The sequence below is a fragment of the Anabrus simplex genome, chromosome 1 (assembly GCF_040414725.1).
Source record: "Anabrus simplex isolate iqAnaSimp1 chromosome 1, ASM4041472v1, whole genome shotgun sequence".
NCBI lineage: Eukaryota > Metazoa > Arthropoda > Insecta > Orthoptera > Tettigoniidae > Anabrus > Anabrus simplex.
Window position 1 is genome coordinate 339,473,273 of NC_090265.1, and position 21,349 is coordinate 339,494,621.

Genomic DNA, 21,349 nt, shown 5'->3' on the forward strand with positions numbered 1-21,349 from the left:
GGACGGTAAGTAAAGTCCACAGTCATAAAGGAGCAGGAATAGATCAAATCAGACCTGAATTTGTGAAGTATAGTGGGAAGGCAGGGATGAAATCGCTTCATAGAGTAGTAATATTAGCATGGAGTGTTGGTAAGGTAGCTTCAGATTGGACAAGAGCAGTAATAGCACCTATCTATAAGCAAGGGAACAGGAAGTATTGCAACAACTATCGAGGTATCTCATTGATTAGTATACCAGGCAACTAGTCTTAGTATTCACTGGCATCTTGGAAGGGAGAGTGTGATCAGTCGTTAAGAGGAAGTTGGAAGAAAACCAGTGTGGTTTCAGACCACAGAGAAGCTGTCAGGATCAGATTTTAGTATGTGCCAGGTAATTGAAAAATGCGAGAGGAATAGGCAGTTGTGTTTATGTTTCGTAGATCTAGAGAAAGCATATGACAGGGTACCGAGGGAAAGGATGTTCGCCATACTGGGGGACTATGGAATTAAAGGTAGATTATTGAAGTCAATCAAAGGCATTTATGTTGACAATTGGGATTCCGTGAGAATTGATGGTAGAATGAGTTCTTGGTTCAGGGTATTTACAGGGGTTAGACAAAGCTGTAATCTTTCACCTTTGCTGTTTGTAGTTTATATGGGTCATCTGCTGAAAGGTATAAAATGGCAGGGAGGGATTCAGTTAGGTGGAAATGTAATAAGCAGTCTGACCTATGCTGGTGACTTGGTCTAAATGGCAGATTGTGCTGAAAGCCTGCAGTCTAATATCTTTGAACTTGAAAATGGGTGCAATGAGTATAGTATGAAAATTAGCCTTTCAAAAACTAAATTGATGTCAGTAGGTAAGAAATTCAACAGAATTGAATGTCAGAACAGGTCAATAATTTCAAGTATTTAGGTTGTGTGTTCTCCCAGGATGGTAATATAGTATAGTATAGTATAGTATAGTATAGTATAGAGATTGAATCAAGGTGTAATATATCTAATGCAGTGAGCTTGCAGTTGCAATCAACAGTATTTTGTAAGAAGGAAGTCAGCTCTCAGACAAAACTATCTTTACATCGATCTGTTTTCAGACCAACTTTGCTTTATGGAAGCGAAAGCTGGGTGGACTCAGGATATCTTATTCATAAGTTAGAAGTAACACACATGAAAGTAGCAAGAAGGACTGCTGGTAAAAACAGGTGGGAACAATGGCAGGAGGGTACTCAGAATGAGGAGATAAAGGTTAATTTAGGAATGGGCTTGATGGAGGAAGCTGTACGCATAAACCAGCTTCGGTGGTGGGGTCATGTGAGACGAATGGAGGAGGATAGGTTACCAGATGATGATGGTTAGACAGTTTCTAATGATTTAAAGATAAGAGGTATAGAACTAAATGAGGCCAAAGCACTAGTTGCAAATACTGTAGAGGATTGTGGCGACATTTAGTAAATTCACAGAGGCTTGCAGACTGAACGCTAAAAGGCATAACAGTCTATAATGATAATGTATGTAATTTATTTCTAGACAGCTGAGGATGGCCTAATGTGGCCGAAACATGTACTGTTGTTCTACTATAATGTTTTTACTATTTTGAATTGTAAATTAACGTGTATGTACTGACTAGGTGGAACAGGTATACTAATTTTTCAAATAATGTAATGTAATTGTCAATACGGATCCAAAATGAAATGTATTTTGTGGTGTTCCTCTGTGCCAAAACGATATCCAAATTCAATAATTGAACAGTGTCAGATAATCTACGTACAAAGCCTTTCCATACTCTACACCCGTAGACATCTAGTGGTTGACAGTAAGTTGTTGCACCAGGAGGGATCATCATCAGGTATACGGTACCTTAATTTTGTGTAGATGTATGTCTAGAAAAGGAATACAGAATGAATGCAACTTTACCGGACAGTGAATTTTGCTTGAATACGCCATTAAACCATTTGTTCACTTGTATAGATTCCATTCTTCCAGATTTAGTGCAACCAACATTACGGTATTTTCATTTTAAAACATGTTCTTTTTCACCGTCTTATGACACATACCATTCGAGTATGGTTCCAGTGTATGGGACCCTCACCAGAATTACTTGATTCAGGAAATGGAAAAAATCCAAAGAAAAGCAGCTCAATTTGTTCTGGGTGATTTCCAACAAAAGAGTAGCGTTACAAAAATGTTGGAAAGTTTGGGCTGGGAAGACTTGGGAGAAAGAAGAAGAACTGCTTGACTACGTGGTATGTTGATATAGATGTTGATTCCCATAGGGAAACTGAAATATTTGTCCCCAATGAGTAAATTTATAATACCAATAGAGTATATTGGTATTATAAATACAGTGATATAGTATTATGATATAGTAATATAATATTATAATTTAGTACATAATATAATATATATTATAATATAGTACACTGGTATTATAAATTTACTGATTAGGGACAAACTACACTGGTATTAAGTGGTATGTTCCGAGCTGTCAGCGGAGAGATGGCGTCGAATGACATTAGTAGACGAATAAGTTTGAGCGGTGTCTTTAAAAGCAAGAAAGATCACAATATGCAGATAAAGTTGAAATTCAAGAGGACAAACTGGGGCAAATATTCGTTTATAGGAAGGGGAGTTAGGGATTGGTATAACTTACCAAGGGAGATGTTCAATAAACTTCCAATTTCTTTGAAATCATTTAAGAAAAGTCTAGGAATCTAGGGAATCTGCCATCTGGATGACTGCCCTAAATGCAGATCAGTATTGACTGATTGATTGACTGATTAACTGACTCTCTTAAGGTGATGCATAAAGGTCCCATAAGTTCACCACTTGTGGTAACTCTCAGCATTATGTTGTAACTGTGTGTAGTGGACACCACAGATTGCACTGCAGTGGTAACTGATTTTCCCCTTTTAAAGACAATGTCTTTTCCCGTACACATCTCCAGGCTGAACCCACTCCGATCACTGCTACACACGTTTTCGGGGCAGCAAAACTGTATAACAGATGTAACTTCTTCTATGAATATTTCTGCTCCTGCCACGGTTTTAACTTCTTTGTTGGTCTGCTTTTCAGTTATATTTTCCGTGAAACAATACCATTACATGAAATAAACTTCATCATAAATCCTGTATTGTCTTAAGTAACTACTTGTGCAGTTCTTAACCATACACTTCACCTTTACAAAACAATATAAACTGCCTGTCCTTATTAAGACAGCATTAAAATTCCATACATGTTTCATCCTTTATCAGGACATCTTCAGTTGAAAAATAAAATGTACAGACCTTAAAATTGTAACAATGATACTGAACATATTAAGTACTAACAAATGTACGCATGCGTTGCTGCGGTATTCTACATTGTATACGGATTTCTCCGTAATTTACTGTAAAGCCAGTGAGTAAGATTATATTGAATTGCAGGTCTCTTTGCGATATCTGAGAAACAAGACTGGGAGGACGCCATACATTAGTTTTCCGATGTAAAGTAGGCATTGGGGAAGTTTTGTTGATAATGGCAGGCCACATATTCTACTGCCAATTACAATCGTGTTTTCTACTATAACAACAGGCTCACTTGCCAACAGCTATTCACAGTAGAAATCGAAAGTTTTCATTATAAAGACAGGTCCATTTTCCTAATGCCAGTCACAATCGAGTTGGAGAGGCTTGAATATAATCGAGAAGTACAGGATCAAAGTGGTAGATCTCTGCAAACTGAGCACCGATTGTGCTATCTGTTTTGTGATACGACTTATCGTTTAGCCACCGATTATCCCGAAATGAAGGTCTGCACCATCATTAAAATTGCATCCATATTTCGATATTTTCCGAGGCCAAAAGTTATATACTTGAACAGCTTTGAATTTTTCCTCAACGAAAAGTGTGTCCAGGTTTCAGGATTAGCACTCGCAGACATATGGAGTAATTAAGGAAGAAAGTAATACAGATAAGGAAGTTGAAATGAACAGAAAATAGGATTATAACTGAGGACAGCCGTATAGGACAAATATGTATATACCAAGTGGATGTATTGGAAAATAAATTGAGATGGTACGAGTTACGGATATAAGAAGCCGGTAAAAGAGGAGAAATTTAGGAGCAGGATTCTTAGCTAAACAGATAGGAAGATGACTAATTTTGTAATTGTGCTCACTGTGCCAGTTGATAGCTTTGGATCTAGGAAGGGAAAATGGCAACCTTCTAAATATCCTCTTTAATATTGTTGTAAGTAGATGATTCTTACTTTTTTGTGGTTGAATACTGGTATGTTGGACAAAACTTGATCTGTAGCTATTGTATGTGGATTTTGCTTTATAACTGTTTGAATCCTTGCTGTCATAGTTAAATAACACACACCCAGAATCCAATCAAACATACTGCGATTTTAATTGTTACAATACTGTAGCATGTGATCTTGATTACTATTCTTATTAGCACTGGCTAATACTTACCTTAATGCCAGCATTTCGTAGTAGTTCCAATGTAGGTCTAACTCTGTCCTGTAGTCTATCTTCTACTCCTGTTACACACAAGAGCTCCATTTCCCGTTCCAATGATTCTATCACAGCTGTTACTCTTGCAACTCTATCAGAAACACTCATGCGGGCTGCATTGTAACGTGACTATTAAGAGAAACAGAAATTATAGCTTTTAGTTTGATAGATATAATCTTTATTGGTTATGCATAACCACGGTTTCATAATTTGATTAAAATGCTACAAAATTAAATTACACACCAACTGGTAGTAGTAGGAACAACAACAATCAGAAAAAACATGTAACTATAATCTAAACACCATAACATTTGACCATTTACAATAACTCAAACTAATTTTAATACATACTTATAATCTAAGAACAACAATAATTGACCAATCGTTCACACATTCACACCTCAGTCATCCCACAAGTCAGTTTAATGAATGAAACAAGTACCTTCAGCAATTCACCTTAGATTTCTTAAGGGAAGTCATCTTTAATGTTGGCAGGGAGGGAATTCCGTGACCTGGCATAAGAGATTGTGAAAGCGCAATGTAAAGGTGCGTGTACAGTGTAGGTTTACTTTAAGCATATTTTCCCCTCTGATGATATTTTTGTCTTCTGAAACATTAGTGATCCTGGTTTAGACATGCTTAATGCAGGCCTAAATTCTCCAACACCACTGACAATTCTTTCTATAGGGAAGTGACTGTGAGGCACACTTAATACTAAAAATACAACATAACTTAAGGTTTTATAGGCTACTTCATATGTCCACTTTCATTTTTAAGCTCTGCAATATCGCCCCTGTTTATATCAACATAAGCTCCATGTATAGTATGGATAAAATGTTAAGTCCTCTTCAAGTTTGTTAAATTCACTTTCCTTGACAAAACTTGGAAATTTCTGAAAAAAATATTCAAGAGATGAATAGGAAATCTTCATTGTAAGAGAGATTCTATGACTTTGGCATGCTGAAGAAATTCAATATCAAGGGGAAATTTCCTGAGAAGAAACTGCAAGCTGCCATATAAAACTCCATTACAGAATTATAAAACATCTGTTCATCACAGTCGTTCTCTTTCAAGTATGCCCTGGTTTTTGCTCCTATTGCAATGTCCTCATCACCTTTCTAATATTCCTCTTCTTGCATGGAGAACTCAAAAAGGAAGTAGATTTTGACTGAGTAGAACATGGCTGAACAAATCTGACCAATAGGTCAATTAGAAGACTATTAATTTTCCTCCTAAGAAGATGTACGGAGGGAGCATTTTGTTGCAGAAATAAATTCACCGAGTTAAAGACAGAAGGTGTATTCTGAAGAAAATAGTGAAACAGTTTTGTGTGTGGATCCTGTACATTCAAAAACAGAGGTAAAGTTATCCACTTGTTCAATACTACTTACAATGTGTTATCATTAAAATATCACATTTTATTATTCCATTTGGTGGGTACCGGTTTTGGCATTATATAATGCCATTATCAGCCCAAGATTTAAGCAAGCAAGGACACTTAATAAAATACATATATATATATATATATATATATATGTACACAGATAGCTAGCAATGGTAGTCGCATTACATCATAAAACATTTGACCACACAATATCTCTAAAAACACATTAAAATTCTGGACTTCTAGATTTAAGATAAGAGTTTTTTGTATGTACAATTCAGTATGTTCTTATCACCCAATAATGTTGATTAATGATTTCTATGTATAGGGAGCGTGTATGGCCGCTCTTAGCGCCTCTAGTGGAAGAAATCGGTAACGTTTTGGTGATCTTGTCTTGAGCGGTCAATCCAGGCTGTGTAACTGTGGGTGTGAAACTGTGGTAGTAGCAGTGTATAAAAATGCCTAAGTTAAATAGATGCTGTTGTGCAGTGAACTGCCACAACACACAAAGAAACACGCATGGAAAAGGAATTACATTTCACACATTTCCTGGTGGTCCATCGGAATCGGACAGACGCAGGAAGTGGATTTCGGCTGTGGGAAGAATAAAGTAAGTACACTACCTTATTTCATTAGTGACGTAAATCACACATTTCAAACATACCAGGTATGCCAAGTCAAGATCACATTCATTTAAGTACACTTTGAAATAGTACATTTCATTTCAAGTATGCATTGCAGCAGGTTCGTATGTTTACATTCATGTCCTTCCATGTGCACGAGTCTTGACTACGCCGAATATTTATAATAATAATTATAATAATAATAATAATAATAATAATAATAATAATCCCGGGTGGGGATTTACCGGTTACCTCCATCGGGCGCGTCCCATTGGAATTGGGGAAGCTCGCTGGCTCTGCCGCCAGCAGAGTCAGAGGGTAGTAGGGAAATAAAATACCACCGTGAAAAAAAAAAAACTGGTCCCTTGCCAGGGTTACGGTGAAGACTGGTAAATGACCAGAAGCCAGAAAACATCTTGAGGCAACCTCTAGGGCTAACAACCCTAGTTTTAAAGGATGGGTACCCGTCCAAAGCAAAGTCAAGTCAAAAAAGCATGATGGCACAACATTTCAAGAAACATACCCCAGGGGGTAAATCTTCGGATAAATCCCTCGTCGTGAACGCCACGGTGCACGAGTCTCAATCAGATTCTGGGGGAGATTCAACATCATGCAAGAGACGAGTCGGAGCGTCTCGGTGTACCCCGAAGAGTCAAAAACTCAGGCCAAAATCTAAAACCTTTCTAGCAACTTTCAACATAAATTCACTTACAGAAACTGGCAAGCTGAAAACCCTCACCAAAGCTCTTCACGAAAATCAGGTATCCATAATGGCCCTACAGGAAACAAGGTACCGAGATGAAGAGATTTTTTAATCCGAAGGCTACCGATTTTTCAAGAGCAAAGCGCAAAGAGGAATCCTCAATGGAGCTGTGATGCTTGGAACCGCGTTTGCTGTTAGAACCAAGATCCTTAAATCGGTTGCAAATTTCGAACCTGTGAATGACAGATTGTCTATACTCACAATTAAATGCGCAAACAAAACCTACGCCCTAGTTAACGCACATGCTCCTACAAACGATAAGAACAAGTCTGATCCAGATGAAGTTGATAATTTCTGGGACCTACTGGATGAAAAATTAAACAAAATCCCCAAACACCATGTCAAGCTTCTTTTGGGTGACTTCAATGCCCAACTAGGTCGTGAACAGAAGTACAAGAAAGTTATAGGAAATTACCCTGCTCACAAAAGAAGCAATCCCAACAGCAAAAGACTGGTGTCCATTTGCGAAAATCACAACCTGCAGGTCATGTCGACCCACTTTTGCCATCTACCCAGAAAGCAAATGACTTGGCGTTCTCCCGACCACAAGCTCTCGGAGAGTTCCAAATTGATCATGTTGCAATCTCCAGGAGAAACAGCCCTGAGATTATGAATGTTAAGGTAAAGAAAGGCATCAATGTGGCCTCAGATCATTATATATCTCTTATCAAATTCAAACCAATTCCCGCAAACACAAGGAAGACAACCAAACAGATCACACACTTCGACAATGATAAACTTCGCCAAAGGGTAGAGGAGTTCCAGGAGAAGGCTAGACCAAATGACTGTGACTTTAACAATGCCAAAAGTCCCCTTGTTGAGGCCGCCAAAGACGTTGCAGAAATCAAGAGAAGCAAAAAGCATGCCTGGTGGAATAGTACCTGCGAATTAGTCCTCCAAGAAAGACTCAATGCGTGGAAACAGTACTACTCTACGAAATCAGAAAATGATTCCGATACCTACAAAACCCAACGTGCCCAAGCAGCTAGGGTGTTCAGAACTGAGAAACGTAAATACGAAAAATCTCTCATTGAAAAGATAGAACAAAACTTTAGGAAGAATGAAAACAGAGAGTACTACAGAGCCTTCAATCGCAAACTCACTGGCTATAAACCACCATCTCTATGCTTTGAGCGAAAGGACGGCACACTGGCGACGTCAAATGAAGACAATTGCAGCATTCTGGCAGATTACTTCAAGAATTTACTTAATTGCTCTAAACCGCAAAGCGCCATTGAGACCAAGGAACCCTTACTCAGGTACCCAGATTCCAGACCACCCGACAGAGATGAAATCAAGCGCCACATTGCCCGTCTCAAAAATAACAAAGTGCCGGGGGAAGACTCAGTAGTAGCAGAACTATGGAAATATGCCCCAGAGGAATCACTTGATATCTTGCAAAAGCAAACAGAAGAAATTTGGAACAAGGAGACCCTACCCGAAGATTGGAAAATAGCTTTGATCCATCCGTTACACAAAAAAGGCAGCATGAAGATCATCCACAACTACAGAGGAATATCTTTGCTACCCGTGACTTACAAAATTCCATCACCTGCCATCCTGGAGCGTTTGGAAGCACAAGTCGAACATCAAATAGGTGAATACCAAAGGAGGGTTCAGAAAAGGTCGTTCAACAGCTGAATAGATCCAAAATCTCAAAACGATCATCAGATATTGTACACTAAGGTCCAAGCAGTATGTGTCTGTCTTTGTGGACTTTAAGAAAGCGTATGACTCCATTGACCGGGAAGTCCTGCTAAACATCTTAAATGAATTTGGAGTTGATTTGAAACTGCTGGCATTAATTAGAGCCACTCTGACCGATACAAAATCCAAGGTGAAGTTCCACGGATGTCTCTCGCATTCCTTTGACATCAAAACAGAAGCCCGACAAGGTGATGGGCTATCCCCGATACTTTTCAACTGTGTGCTTGAAAAGATCATCAGAACCTGGCAGGTGAGATTACAGGAAACCAACTACAGTCCATTGAGAATAGGAACCAAATCCAAGGGAATCGCAACAGACTGCTTAGCATTTGCCGATGATATTGCTGTTCTCTCAAACGACATAAAAACCGCTAGAGCTCAAGTTGAAATTTTAAAGGAAATTGCCAAACAAACTGGTTTGCAGATATTGTTTGAGAAAACAGAAGTAATGACTAACATCAAAGAGGCTCCCCCAAAACTCCATACAAAATACAGGGACATCACCCGAGTAGACAAATTCAAATACCTGGGTGAGATCATCATGAAAAATGGACTGGACAAAGAAGCACTTCAGGAGCGAGTACGCAAACTGGAAATAGCCTACCAAACATCACGCACAATCTACAACAAAAAATGCCTTTCCCAAAACACCAAGATACGTCACTATGAAACAGTTCTGAAGCCAGTAGTTCTATATGCAGCCGAAACCCTGTCTCTAAATGCCAACAAAGGACTCCTTGAAGAACTGGAGAAAAGAGAACGCAAAATTGTGAGAGGAATCTTGGGATCAAAGTACAGAAATGGAATCCATCAAAAGAGATCCAACAAGGAAGTCTACAGCAAAATAGAGAAAATTACCGACACAATCAGGAAAAGACGGGCACGATTTTACGGTCATCTGAAAAGAATGGACGGAAGAAAGTTAACTAAAGAAATCTTTCACTTTTTTGATTCAAACCCCAAAACCATAATTCCCTGGTTTAGAAATACCAAAGAAGACCTGCAAATGCTACATATCTCAGCTGAAGACACCTTTAACAGAGATCTCTTGCGCAAGAAAATATTGACGAACGGGCTAAACCGAGACGAGCAACCAAAGAGAAGACACGGTGCCCCTTGGACAGAGGAGCACCAGGGAAATTTGGGCTCTAAAGAAGGCCAAGTTCAGTGTCAAATGCAACAAGACTTAACGTGGTCCTTGATGGCCCCAGCGAATTATATAATAATAATAATAATAATAATAATAATAATAATAATAATAATAATAATAATAATAATAATAATAATGCCGTGCACGTAGAGGCGCGTGGCTGTGAGCTTGCATCCGGGAGATAGTAAGTTCGAATCCCACTATCGGCAGCCCTGAAGATGGTTTTCCGTGGTTTCCCATTTTCACACCAGGCAAATGCTGGGGCTGTACCTTAATTAAGGCCACGGCCACTTCCTTCCAACTCCTAGGCCTTTCCTATCCCATCGTCGCCATAAGACCAATCTGTGTCGGTGCGACGTAAAGCCCCTAGAAAAAAAAAATAATAATTTAAAAAATAATAATAAAAAAGGTTTTCCTGCATTTCAGTGCAGATGGAACTCCATGGGAACCCACCAAATGTTCCATCATTTGCAGTGAACATTTTGTTGGAGGAAAGCCAAATAATATTGAATATCATCCATCATATATACTATCTGTGTTTCATGAGAGCTATAAGAAGCTGAAAAGAGAATGTGATGTATCCCGGTTTGAAAGAGCGAGTAAACGAATGAAATGCTCAAATAGACATACGTCTTCTAATCAGAAAACTCATGAATTTATTGTGATAAATGAGTGTAAAAAACTACATAAGTCGGTGCAAGCAGCACTGGAGATTGAAGCAAAGCCTTTCGAATTCACTTGTGTTTTTAGTGGGAATGATGTAGGCACACAGTGCAACTCAATCACAGTACCTCCAAGTATTTCGGAGAAGGTAGATAAAAGTTGTGGTCCCAACACCCCACTGGATATATGCAGAGGATTTCATGGATACCAGAGCATAAAAAGTGAGGCACAGTTGAAGGATTTAACAAGTGTTTCATTTAAAACATTCAATATTTTACTTTCTTTCTTTGTTTCTAAAATGTCTATAAATATAAGTAATAACGATGTTAGTTTACTCTTTTTAATGGAAATGAAATTGGGTATAACCTTTGCTGCCTTGGGTCATATTTGGTGTACATGGGTCTACTGCTGCGCGAATATTTTTTATTGCTCTCGGCGTAGTCAAAAAACGGACTTCTAATTATATTTTCTGGCGTAGCGAACTATCCGTGCAAAATACTTTGCCTCGCGCTTGTGGCCCCAAACTGAACTATTGTTTTTGTTTCCCTTTGTTATGGTGGAAGAACTAGTGAAACTTTTATTGTTAACAATTCAGGCTTCCTAAATCTTTTGGGTGGTGGAGACGTTATATTAGCCGACAAAGGATTCCCAGGTATTAAAACAGTCACCTCATTCTTTACTTGTTATGCCGCCTTTTCTTCACAATGGAAGATTTACAGAAGATGAAGTGTTACAAACTCATTGTGTAGCAAGTGTGTGAATTCATGTTGAAAGATGCATACAGAGGGTGAAAATTTTCAAAATCTTGAAAAATATTCCTAAAGATCTGTTTCCGTATATCAGCGACATTGTATACGTAGCTTGTGTGCTACTACTACTACTAAACGTTTTCATTCCTCCCCTGAAGGGGTAGGCGGGCCTCTTAGACGGTGACGCCGTCTCTCAGGCCGGGAGATTTGTTACGGTGAAGGAGATGTGCGGAGAAGGTGAGGGGGTGGGTGGCCGTGGCCTATACTACGAACTGTCCCGGCATTCGCCTTAGTGCAGGAGAATGGAAAACCACGGAAAACCATTCTCAGGACAGCCGACGGGTGGGACCAGGCGTGAAGTCCGGCACTGTGCCCCAGGCCCGTCTCCCGAATGCAGAGGCGTAGAGCCACGGTAGAGCCGTGGTCAACTTTCCTCTGCTCGGTTGGCAGGTCAGAGTACAGAGCATATGGGTCAACAACCCACTCTGCATCTACCGACCTTGTGTGCTAGCAAATTTCTTGCCACCAATAATAAAGAACGCAGAACTGTAATACATAGCCACTGTCAACTAGTTTCTGCGCTTTATTCACTGTTGACTTGCAACTATTTTGGAAGTGTATGTACTCAAATCCATATTGTATTACAACTTCCATAGCACTACTTCATATCTCGACGACAAGATGCAACGATATTTTTTGTTGTAACTATGATGCAAGTCTTCACTACAGCGGAACGCACTCTCACCGTGTTAATTCTCGAAACTCCGCCAGAGCGCTCTGTTACTAGTAACGTGCACGCTTCCTATAGAGCTACAAGTTATGTAAGATCTTCATTTTTTCTTTTTACCATCTATATAGTTAAATGACGATTATTCTATTGCTCTTGAACAGCATAAAGAGTCCTTGAGAATGTTCTGACCTGTAAGGTTAAATCCTATACACATAATTACCACATTTTAGAGTATTACTGTACAGTATAAAATAGAGAAGACCATTGTACATTCAATGTAAATAGAAATAGTTCCTCTTGGTAAAACTCAGATAGCCATTGTAAACTGGCCAGATGTTTAGAGCAGGTGGACAGCTTGTTCTTAATGTAATTGTTGTTGGAATCTTACTGATATGTCTTAACTTGATGAGTCATATAATAATAGAGGCTAAAATTTCAGTAATATCTTCAAATGTAGGTGGGTTGAGGCCGAAGGTTGACTTTTTTTATGAAACACAATGTTTTCAATGTTCAAACGTAACCTTAGAGGATCTTAATTCAACCTGACCTAAAAGAAAATAATACCTGTGTAAGGATAACATACATGGATCAAGAAGGGTGTTAGGCGATTTTTTGAAAAGAAAGAACAGAAACTCACCTCAAGCACCACACTATCAACGAAAGGTTAAAACAGGACCGGCGGGGACCACTGCCGAGCGATGTGTCAGACAACAAGCTGCATGCATCAACGGGGAAACGGGGCGTGCCTTGTAGGGGGAAGGGGAGGGGAGGAGACCTGAACAGGAGAGTAGGGGTCGGGAGGGCGTGGATTCCGGTAGGGATAACATGCCAGCGTGTTGCGAACTGTTTTGTGTATTGGTTGATCTTTTGGAATTTTAAGCTTGCCAATTACTGAAATGAATAAATCAAGTAAAATAGTAGGTTTTTCAGTAAGTTCATTAAGATTAAAATTTGGGTTGTAATACTGGTCCAAAAGAATGAAGAATTGCTCTGTTAAATCTAAAAGAGGCCCCTTGTTCAATATTTCAACGATGTCCAAATCGTTGTTAATGCCGTAAAAGTTATGTTTATATTCATGCGTATGCTGCCCTATTGCTGAAAATCTTTTGTATTTAATGGCGTTTATATGTTCGTTGTATGCGACTTTGAAAGATCTACCAGTTTGCCCTATGTAGACACTGAAACAATCATTACAGTGGAATCTGTACACTCCTGATTTATCGAAAGGATTGGGGCAGTTGACCCGGCTAGAATTATGGAATGTATCAAGGTTTCTATTGTTAGTTTTGAAGGCGATTTTTGTGGTTTTCTTTTTGAATATATTCTGTTCTTTCTTTTCAAAAAATCGCCTAACACCCTTCTTGATCCTTACACAGGTATTATTTTCTTTTAGGTCCGGTTGAATTAAGATCCTCTAAGATTACGTTTGAACATTGGAAACATCGTGTTTCATAAAAAAGTCAACCTTCGGCCTCAACCCACCTACATTTGAAGATATTACTGAAATTTTAGCCTCTATTATTATATGACTCATCAAGTTAAGACATATCAGTAAGATTCCAACAACAATTACACTAAGAACAAGCTGTCCACCTGCTCTAAACATCTGACCAGTTTACAATGGCTATCTGAGTTTTTCCAAGAGGAACTATTTTTATTTACATTGAATTTACAATGGTCTTCTCTATTTTATACTGTACAGTAATACTCTAAAATGTGATAATTATGTATGTAGGATTTAACCTTACAGGTCAGAATGTTCTCAAGGACTCTATATGGTGTTCATGAGCAATAGAATAATCGTCATTTAACTATATAGACGGTAAAAAAGAAAAAATGAAGATCTTACATAACTTGTAGCTCTATACATAGAAATCATTAATCAACATTATTGGATGATAAGAACATACTGAATTGTACATACAAAAAACTCTTATCTTATATCTAGAATTCCAGAATTTTAATGTGTTTTTAGAGATATTATGTGGTCAAATGTTTTATGATGTAACGCGACTACCATTGCTAGCTATCTATGTACATATATATGTATTTTATTAAGTGTCCTTGCTTGCTTAAATCTTGGGCTGACGATGGCATATAATACTGAAACTGGTACCCACCAAATGGAATAATAAAATGTGATATTTTAATGATAACATATTGTAAGTAGTATGGAACAGGTAGATAACCTTACATCTGTTTTTGAATGTAAATCTTTTTTCAATACGGACCATTATGTTTTTGATGTTAAATAATGGATCCTGTAAGAAAGATTTCACAGTTTCAAACTGATGATCTCGGCTCACTACAAACCACGAGTGTCAAAGCTTCCCACTACTCAAGAACTTGATTAATAGAGTGAAGAAGTGAGAGCCAACATGTACTAACTTATTTCAAAATGTTTTGACCCTCTGTGCCACAAACAGTCTGATATACTTTCAATGTGTTTTGCCTTTCAGAACACTTATCAAGAAAGTAATATAACTGAATGAAAAAGTTATCTATACTGACTGGTAATTGGGTTGCTGCTTTTTGTGCACACGCATTTATGAATTGACATGAGCAATGGAAGAATGCAAGTCCTTCAAATATTATGCTAGTCCTTCACAAATTTGGCAGCATTGTTATTTCCCCTATCAATGAGTATGCACTGACAACTGATCCGCTTCATTTTACAAAATCAGTAACTTCTTTTAGTATCAGTGACTAGAATAATTAGAACTGTAGCGCACTTAATTACCACCTACTTCTACGCACATAACAGACAACATGCACAACAAGGACATGCCCTTGAGAAGAATCACTTTTATGGACAATCTGTTATAGTTGGCACCTCTGTATTTGTAAGTATTCTGTATGATCTGCTTTCGGAGCAGTGTGCCAGGTCTTCGCTGAAAAACAGAACGTATCCAGTCGCACATCATTTTCTCATCCATCCAGCCTTTTACCTGAGTACGTATGTGGGTACTAGTTGGGAATGTGATGTTGTTCGGTAAAGTTTTGCATTTAAATTTAAAGTATGGAGGTCATTTACAGCCATCAGCAGTAATGGCCAACATCATCGTAGAACATAACATTGTGTTGCCGGTAATTTTAATTAGAATACTTGCTGCTCCCTTCTCAGAAACTGCAGTGTTCCTTGGCATGACAAAATACACAGGGGTTTGGTCAGCATTCTTGATCTGTGAGAGGATATGGGAGTTCTGCTGCCTTAAACTGAGCACATGGTTGTGAAACTCCGTATCTTAATTAGAGAATTCTTTAGGCAAGTTTTGGCCATAGATGTTTTCTGCTGTAGTCATCATCATCATCATCAATTCTTTGCTCCAGCAAGCCGGGTGTGGTTGTGTACGAGCCTCCTCCAGTTTGTTCTATCCATCCACAGATGCTCCTCACATATGCGACACCAGTTCTCATCTCTAATTTCAAGGTCCTTCGTTATCTGTTTTTCTCAAACATCACGAGGTCTTCCTCTTCGTCTCTTCCCAGGAACATTGTGGTCAAAGTATGTTCGAGGAGTCCTGTGAGGGTTCATTCTTTTCATGTGACAATACCATTGCAATCTCTTCACTTCTAGAGTCTCCAGCAAGCTTCTTTCCAACCCAAGCTGTTGTCGGATATCCATGTTCCTTATTTTATCCATTTTTGTTTTTGTAGACAAGAACGCAGAAACTTCATTTCTGTTGCCTGAAGACGACTCTTTTTTGGTCCAGTACGTGTTGCTGCTTCCAGGCCATACATCAATATAGGTACTAGATATATTTTGTACAAGCTAATCCTGGAAATTAACGGAAATGCTTCATCCCAAAGTATTTGACGTACAGCGTAATAGAATTAGGAAGCTTTCTGTATTCTGTTACTAATCTCTTGATGTATGGTATTGTCTGATGACAGAACATTACCTAAATACTGGAAGTTGTCGACAATATCCATTTCACAATTAGGTATTTATTATTTTCCACCTAGTCGATACAATGATTGCTTAAGGCAATTTAATGGTTAAAAGTGGTACATGTTTCGTATTTTATGAACATCTTCAGCCACATAACACTGTTTAGATGAAAAATATATAAAAATTTTAAGGACACTTTCTCTTAAGCATTACTTTGTCAATTTTATATATTTTTCATCTAAACAGTGTTATGTGGCTGAAGATGTTCATAAAATACGAAACATGTACCACTTTTAACCATTGTATCGACTAGGTGGAAAATAATAAATACTTAATTGTGAATCTATTGAAGTGTGATACGGACCATGAAACTGATTTTATGTAATATCCATTTCCTCATCTTCAATTCTTAGATGAACAGTTTCTACTCATCACCAAGACAACTGTCTTCGTTTTGCTGATTTGTAGACCTAAGGTTGTAAAAGATTCATGCCAGAGATCTAGTCTAGTTTGTACTTCCGCTTCTGTCTCACCCCATACCATTACATCATCAGCAAAAACCAGGGCATTAGTTGTTGGATCCTTTCTCTTAACTGCTTTTAAAACTTCATCCATTATGATTATGAAGAGAAGTGGTGAAAGACAACTTCCTTGCTGGACTCCACTCTTCGTTTCAAACCAACCTGACCTTCCATCTTGGACCTGGACACAACACTTGGTTTCATCATATAATCGTTGTACTCGTGCTATGATGTCATCGGGCACTTTCTTATGTCCCAAACATTCCCATGTCATATGCTTTCTCGATGTCCAGAAAAACAGTTATAAGTGTTTTTTTTACCTTTCTCCCAATACTTCTCATAGAGCATTCTGGTGGCAAAAATGAGGTCTATAGCTGATCTATGAGGTCTAAATCCATGTTGTTCCTCCTCAAGTGTAGGTTCAACATATTTTCTAATCATGCCCTCAAGGATGGATTGGTAGATTTTGAGACCATGTGACAGCAGTGTTATACCTCTGTAGTTGGTGCATTTCTTTTTATCACCTTTTTTCAACAATGGGATGATGACTCCTTGCTTCCAGTCATTGGGTATTACATTCTCTTTCCAGATTCTATTTAGTACCCTGTATAACCACTGTTGTCTACCTCTCCTAGTGCTTTGATCATCTCAACACTTAAGTTTAATTTCAATATCCTTGCAGCTGTGAACCAGCAAGCGTATGTCATTGGCTAAATCCAAGTCTTTGAGATGCTGCGCAAGATTTCACATGGTTCATTGCACTCTTTATGACAGTGTCTATAAGGAATGGGATGGTTGAGAGCAGGTATCCTTGTTTCATGCCTATGTTCACTTCAATAGGCTCTGTCAGATAACCCTGGTGTTCAATCTGGCATGTGTAGTTTTCATACATCAATTTGATTTGGAATTCCAAAGATCTCTGTGGTTTTCCACATCTTACTTCTCATGATACTGTCAAAAGCCTTTTCAAAATCAATGAACAATAAGTAGAGGGATGAACAGTATTCTGTTGATTGTTCTGCAATTATTCATAGCATGCTGATCATGTTAGGGCATGAGCAGCCCTCTCACAAGCCTGCTAGTTCTTTCCACAGTTTTCTGTCCACACAAGCTCCAACCTAATAGGATAGGAATGGTGGGAGGGGGAGTATTCATTCTGGTGAAAGAAGAATTTGTAAGCTACAAAAAAACTTGAAGATGAGAGACACGAAATTCTAGGTGTAAGGCTCATTTCCAAAGATAATAAGCAACTTGATATATTTGAAGTGTAGAGACTGGGAAAGGGTAGCACTAATCCAGATTCAGAATTATTTGATAAGATAATCAGCTATGTAGGAAACGACATGGAAAGAAATGTGACTGTAGCGGGAGATCTGAATTTACCAGATGTCAATTGGGAAGGAAATGCGAATGACAGGAAGCCTGGTCAACAAATGGCAAATAAGTTAATATGGGAAGGACAGCTGATTCAGAAAGTGATGGAACCAACCAGAGAGAAAAATATCCTGGATGTGGTGCTGATAAAACCAGATGAGCTCTATAGAGAAACTGAAGTAATAGATGGTATTAATCATGAGGCTGTTTTTGCCGTAGTTAAAAATAAATGTGATAGAAAGGAAGTTCTTAAAAGTAGGACTATTAGGCAGTATCATATGGCTGATAAAGCAGGCATGAGGCAGTTTCTAAAAAGTAACTATGATCGGTGGAAAACGGTAAATAAAAATGTGAACAATCTCTGGGATGGGTTTAAAACAATTGTTGAGGAATGCGAAAACAGGTTTGTACCTTTAAGGGTGGTAAGGAATGGTAAAGACCCACCTTATTATAATAGAGAAATAGACTAAGAAAGAGGTGCAGAAAATAGACTAAGAAAGATGTGCAGACTGGAAAGAAATTGAAGGAACTTACTAGAAAATTGAATCTAGCAAAGAAGGCAGCTTAGGATAACATGATGGCAAGCATAATTGGCAGTCATACAAATTTTAGTGAAAAATGGAAGAGTATGTATAGGTATTTTAAGGCAGAAACAGGTTCCAAGAAGGACATTCCAGGAATAATTAATGAACAAGGGGAGTGTGTATGTGAGGATCTTCAAAAGGCAGAAGTATTCAGTCAGCAGTATGTAAAGATTGTTGGTTACAAGGATAATGTTCAGACAGAGGAGGAGACTAAGGCTAAAGAAGTATTAAAATTTACATAGGGTAAGAATGACGTTTACAATAGGATACAAAAGTTGAAAACTAGAAAAGTGGCTGGAATTGATAAGATTTTTGGGGATATACTAAAGACAATGGGTTGGGATATAGTACCATATCTGAAGTACTTATTTGATTATTGTTTGGTTTCAGGAGCTATACCAGATGAATGGAGAGTTGCTATAGTAGCCCCTGTGTATAAAGGAAAGGGTGATAGACATAAAGCTGAAAATTACAGACCAGCAAGTTTGACATGCATTGTATGTAGGCTTTGGGAAGGCATTCTTTCTGATTATATTAGACATGTTTGTGAAATTAATAACTGGTTCGATAGAAGGCAGTTCGGTTTTAGGAAAGGTTATTCCACTGAAGCTCAACTTGTAGGATTCCAGCAAGATATAGCAGATATCTTGGATTCAGGAGGTCAAATGAACTGTATTGCGATTGACTTGTCTAAAGCATTTGATAGGGTGGATCACGGAAGACTACTGGCAAAAATGAGTGAAACTGGACTAGACGCCAGAGTGACTGAATGGGTTGCTATATTTCTAGAAAATAGATCTCAGAGAATTAGAGCAGGTGAAGCTTTATCTGACCCTGTAATAATTAAGAGGGGAATTCCTCAAGGCAGTATTATCGGACCTTTATGTTTTCTTATCTATATAAATGATATAAGTAAAGAAGTGGAATCAGAGGTAAGGCTTTTTGTGGATGATGTTATTCTCTATATAGTAATAAATAAATTACAAGATTGTGAGCAACTGCAAAGTGACCTCGATAATGTTGTGAGATGGACAGCAGGCAATGGTATGTTGAAAAACGGGGTTAAAAGTCAGGTTGTGAGTGTCACAAATAGGAAAAGTCCTCTCAGTTTTAAATACTGCGTTGATGGGGTGAATGTCCCTTTTGGGGATCATTGTAAGTATCTAGGTGTTAATATAAGGAAAGATCTTCATTGGGGTGATCACATAAATATGATTGTAAATAAAGGGTACAGACCTCTGCACATGGTTATGAGGGTGTTTAAGGTTGTAGTAAGGATGTAAAGGAGAAGGCATATAAGCCTCTGGTAAGACACCAACTAGAGTATGGTTCCAGTGTATGGGACCCTCACCAGGATTACCCGATTCAAGAACTGGAAACAATCCAAAGAAAAACAGCTCGATTTGTTCTGGGTGATTTCCGACAAAAGATTAGTGTTACAAAAATGTTGCAAAGTTTGGGCTGGGAGAAATTGGGAGAAAGAAGAAGAGCTGCTCGACTAAGTGATTTGATGGTATGTAATAATAATAATAATAATAATAAGTGGTATGTTCTGAGTTGTCAGCGTAGAGATGGCGTGGAATGACATTAGTAGACGAATAAGTTTGAGTGGCGTTTATAGAAGTAGGAAAGATCACAATATGAAGATAAAGTTGGAATTCAAGAGGACAAACTGGGGCAAATATTCATTTATAGGAAGGGGAGTTAGGGATTGGAATAACTTACCAAGGCAGATGTTCAATAAATTTCCAATTTCTTTGAAATCATTATGGAAAAGGCGAGGAAAACAACAGATAGGGAATCTGCCACCTTGGCGACTGCCCTAAATGCAGATCAGGATTGATTGATTGATTGATTGATTTTGTAGTGTACTGCAGTCTGAATATCAACATACGTTAATTAACTTGTATCAGTGTCCTTATTAATTCTGCTGTAGTTACAGGTTAAAATGCCGCATAAACTGAGTCACCCAACCATGACTCGTCTTGAACAAGTTTGCCAGGATATAGTGGGATCACACAATTTCCCATCGTTTTGGTTGTAACATTTCGTGGGAAATATACAACCAATGTTCCGCATCGCTCACACTCATTCCAGTAATGCTTCATCAACCCTTAGAAACTTGCCCTGTTTTGGGCCAAGAAATGCACGCCTGGATGAACTAGTGTTTTTAAATTCCACTTGTTGCTTTCTCCAATTCCTCACTTGACTTTGTGAGCAGAAAACTCACAGCCGGCTGCTCTGTTACCATTTTCTTCCGCGAATTTCACCACTTTTAGCTTGAATGAAGCCGTGTAACTATTAACTTTCCCCATGGCAAATATTTACTAACAAGCTCCACAGTGGTTTTGTTCGGACTGTGCGCGATAGTGGCAGTTTCCATTTGTTACTGCAGACGTGCATTCTTGCGGTGGCAAGCTCACAAACTGGATGTACAACTCTTAATCGGCGCAAAAATGTATACAAATATTTCTGTCAAAAATTAGGGATGTAGGTGATATGCGATGGTGGCTAATATGCGTGTACATATGGTAAGAGAGGTTTTAGAGAAAGGCAGAAAAGGGAATGTAAAGAGGTATTTCAAGCCTTCATGCATATCTGACCCTTATCAAAATCTTCAGGTTCAGTAACTGTACAATAAGAAATAAGAAAAATGGATATCCCTAGTGTACCTAACATTACACTGCATCTGCCAAGATACAATCTAAAGTCTAACCTACAAAGAATGTCCTTAGA

At 38.3% G+C, this 21,349-nt stretch overlaps 1 protein-coding gene across 5 annotated transcripts in view; it reads right to left on the reverse strand.

The window, feature by feature from the left end:
- The window catches only part of LOC136856766 (probable phospholipid-transporting ATPase IIB), a 407,253-nt gene that overhangs the window by 134,522 nt on the left and 251,382 nt on the right, over positions 1–21,349 (reverse strand). For all 5 annotated transcript variants that reach the window (XM_067134860.2, XM_067134861.2, XM_067134862.2 and 2 more), the window contains one exon: positions 4,432–4,602. In XM_067134860.2, the coding sequence (XP_066990961.2) occupies positions 4,432–4,602 (171 nt within the window). The remainder of the gene's footprint in view (positions 1–4,431; positions 4,603–21,349) is intronic.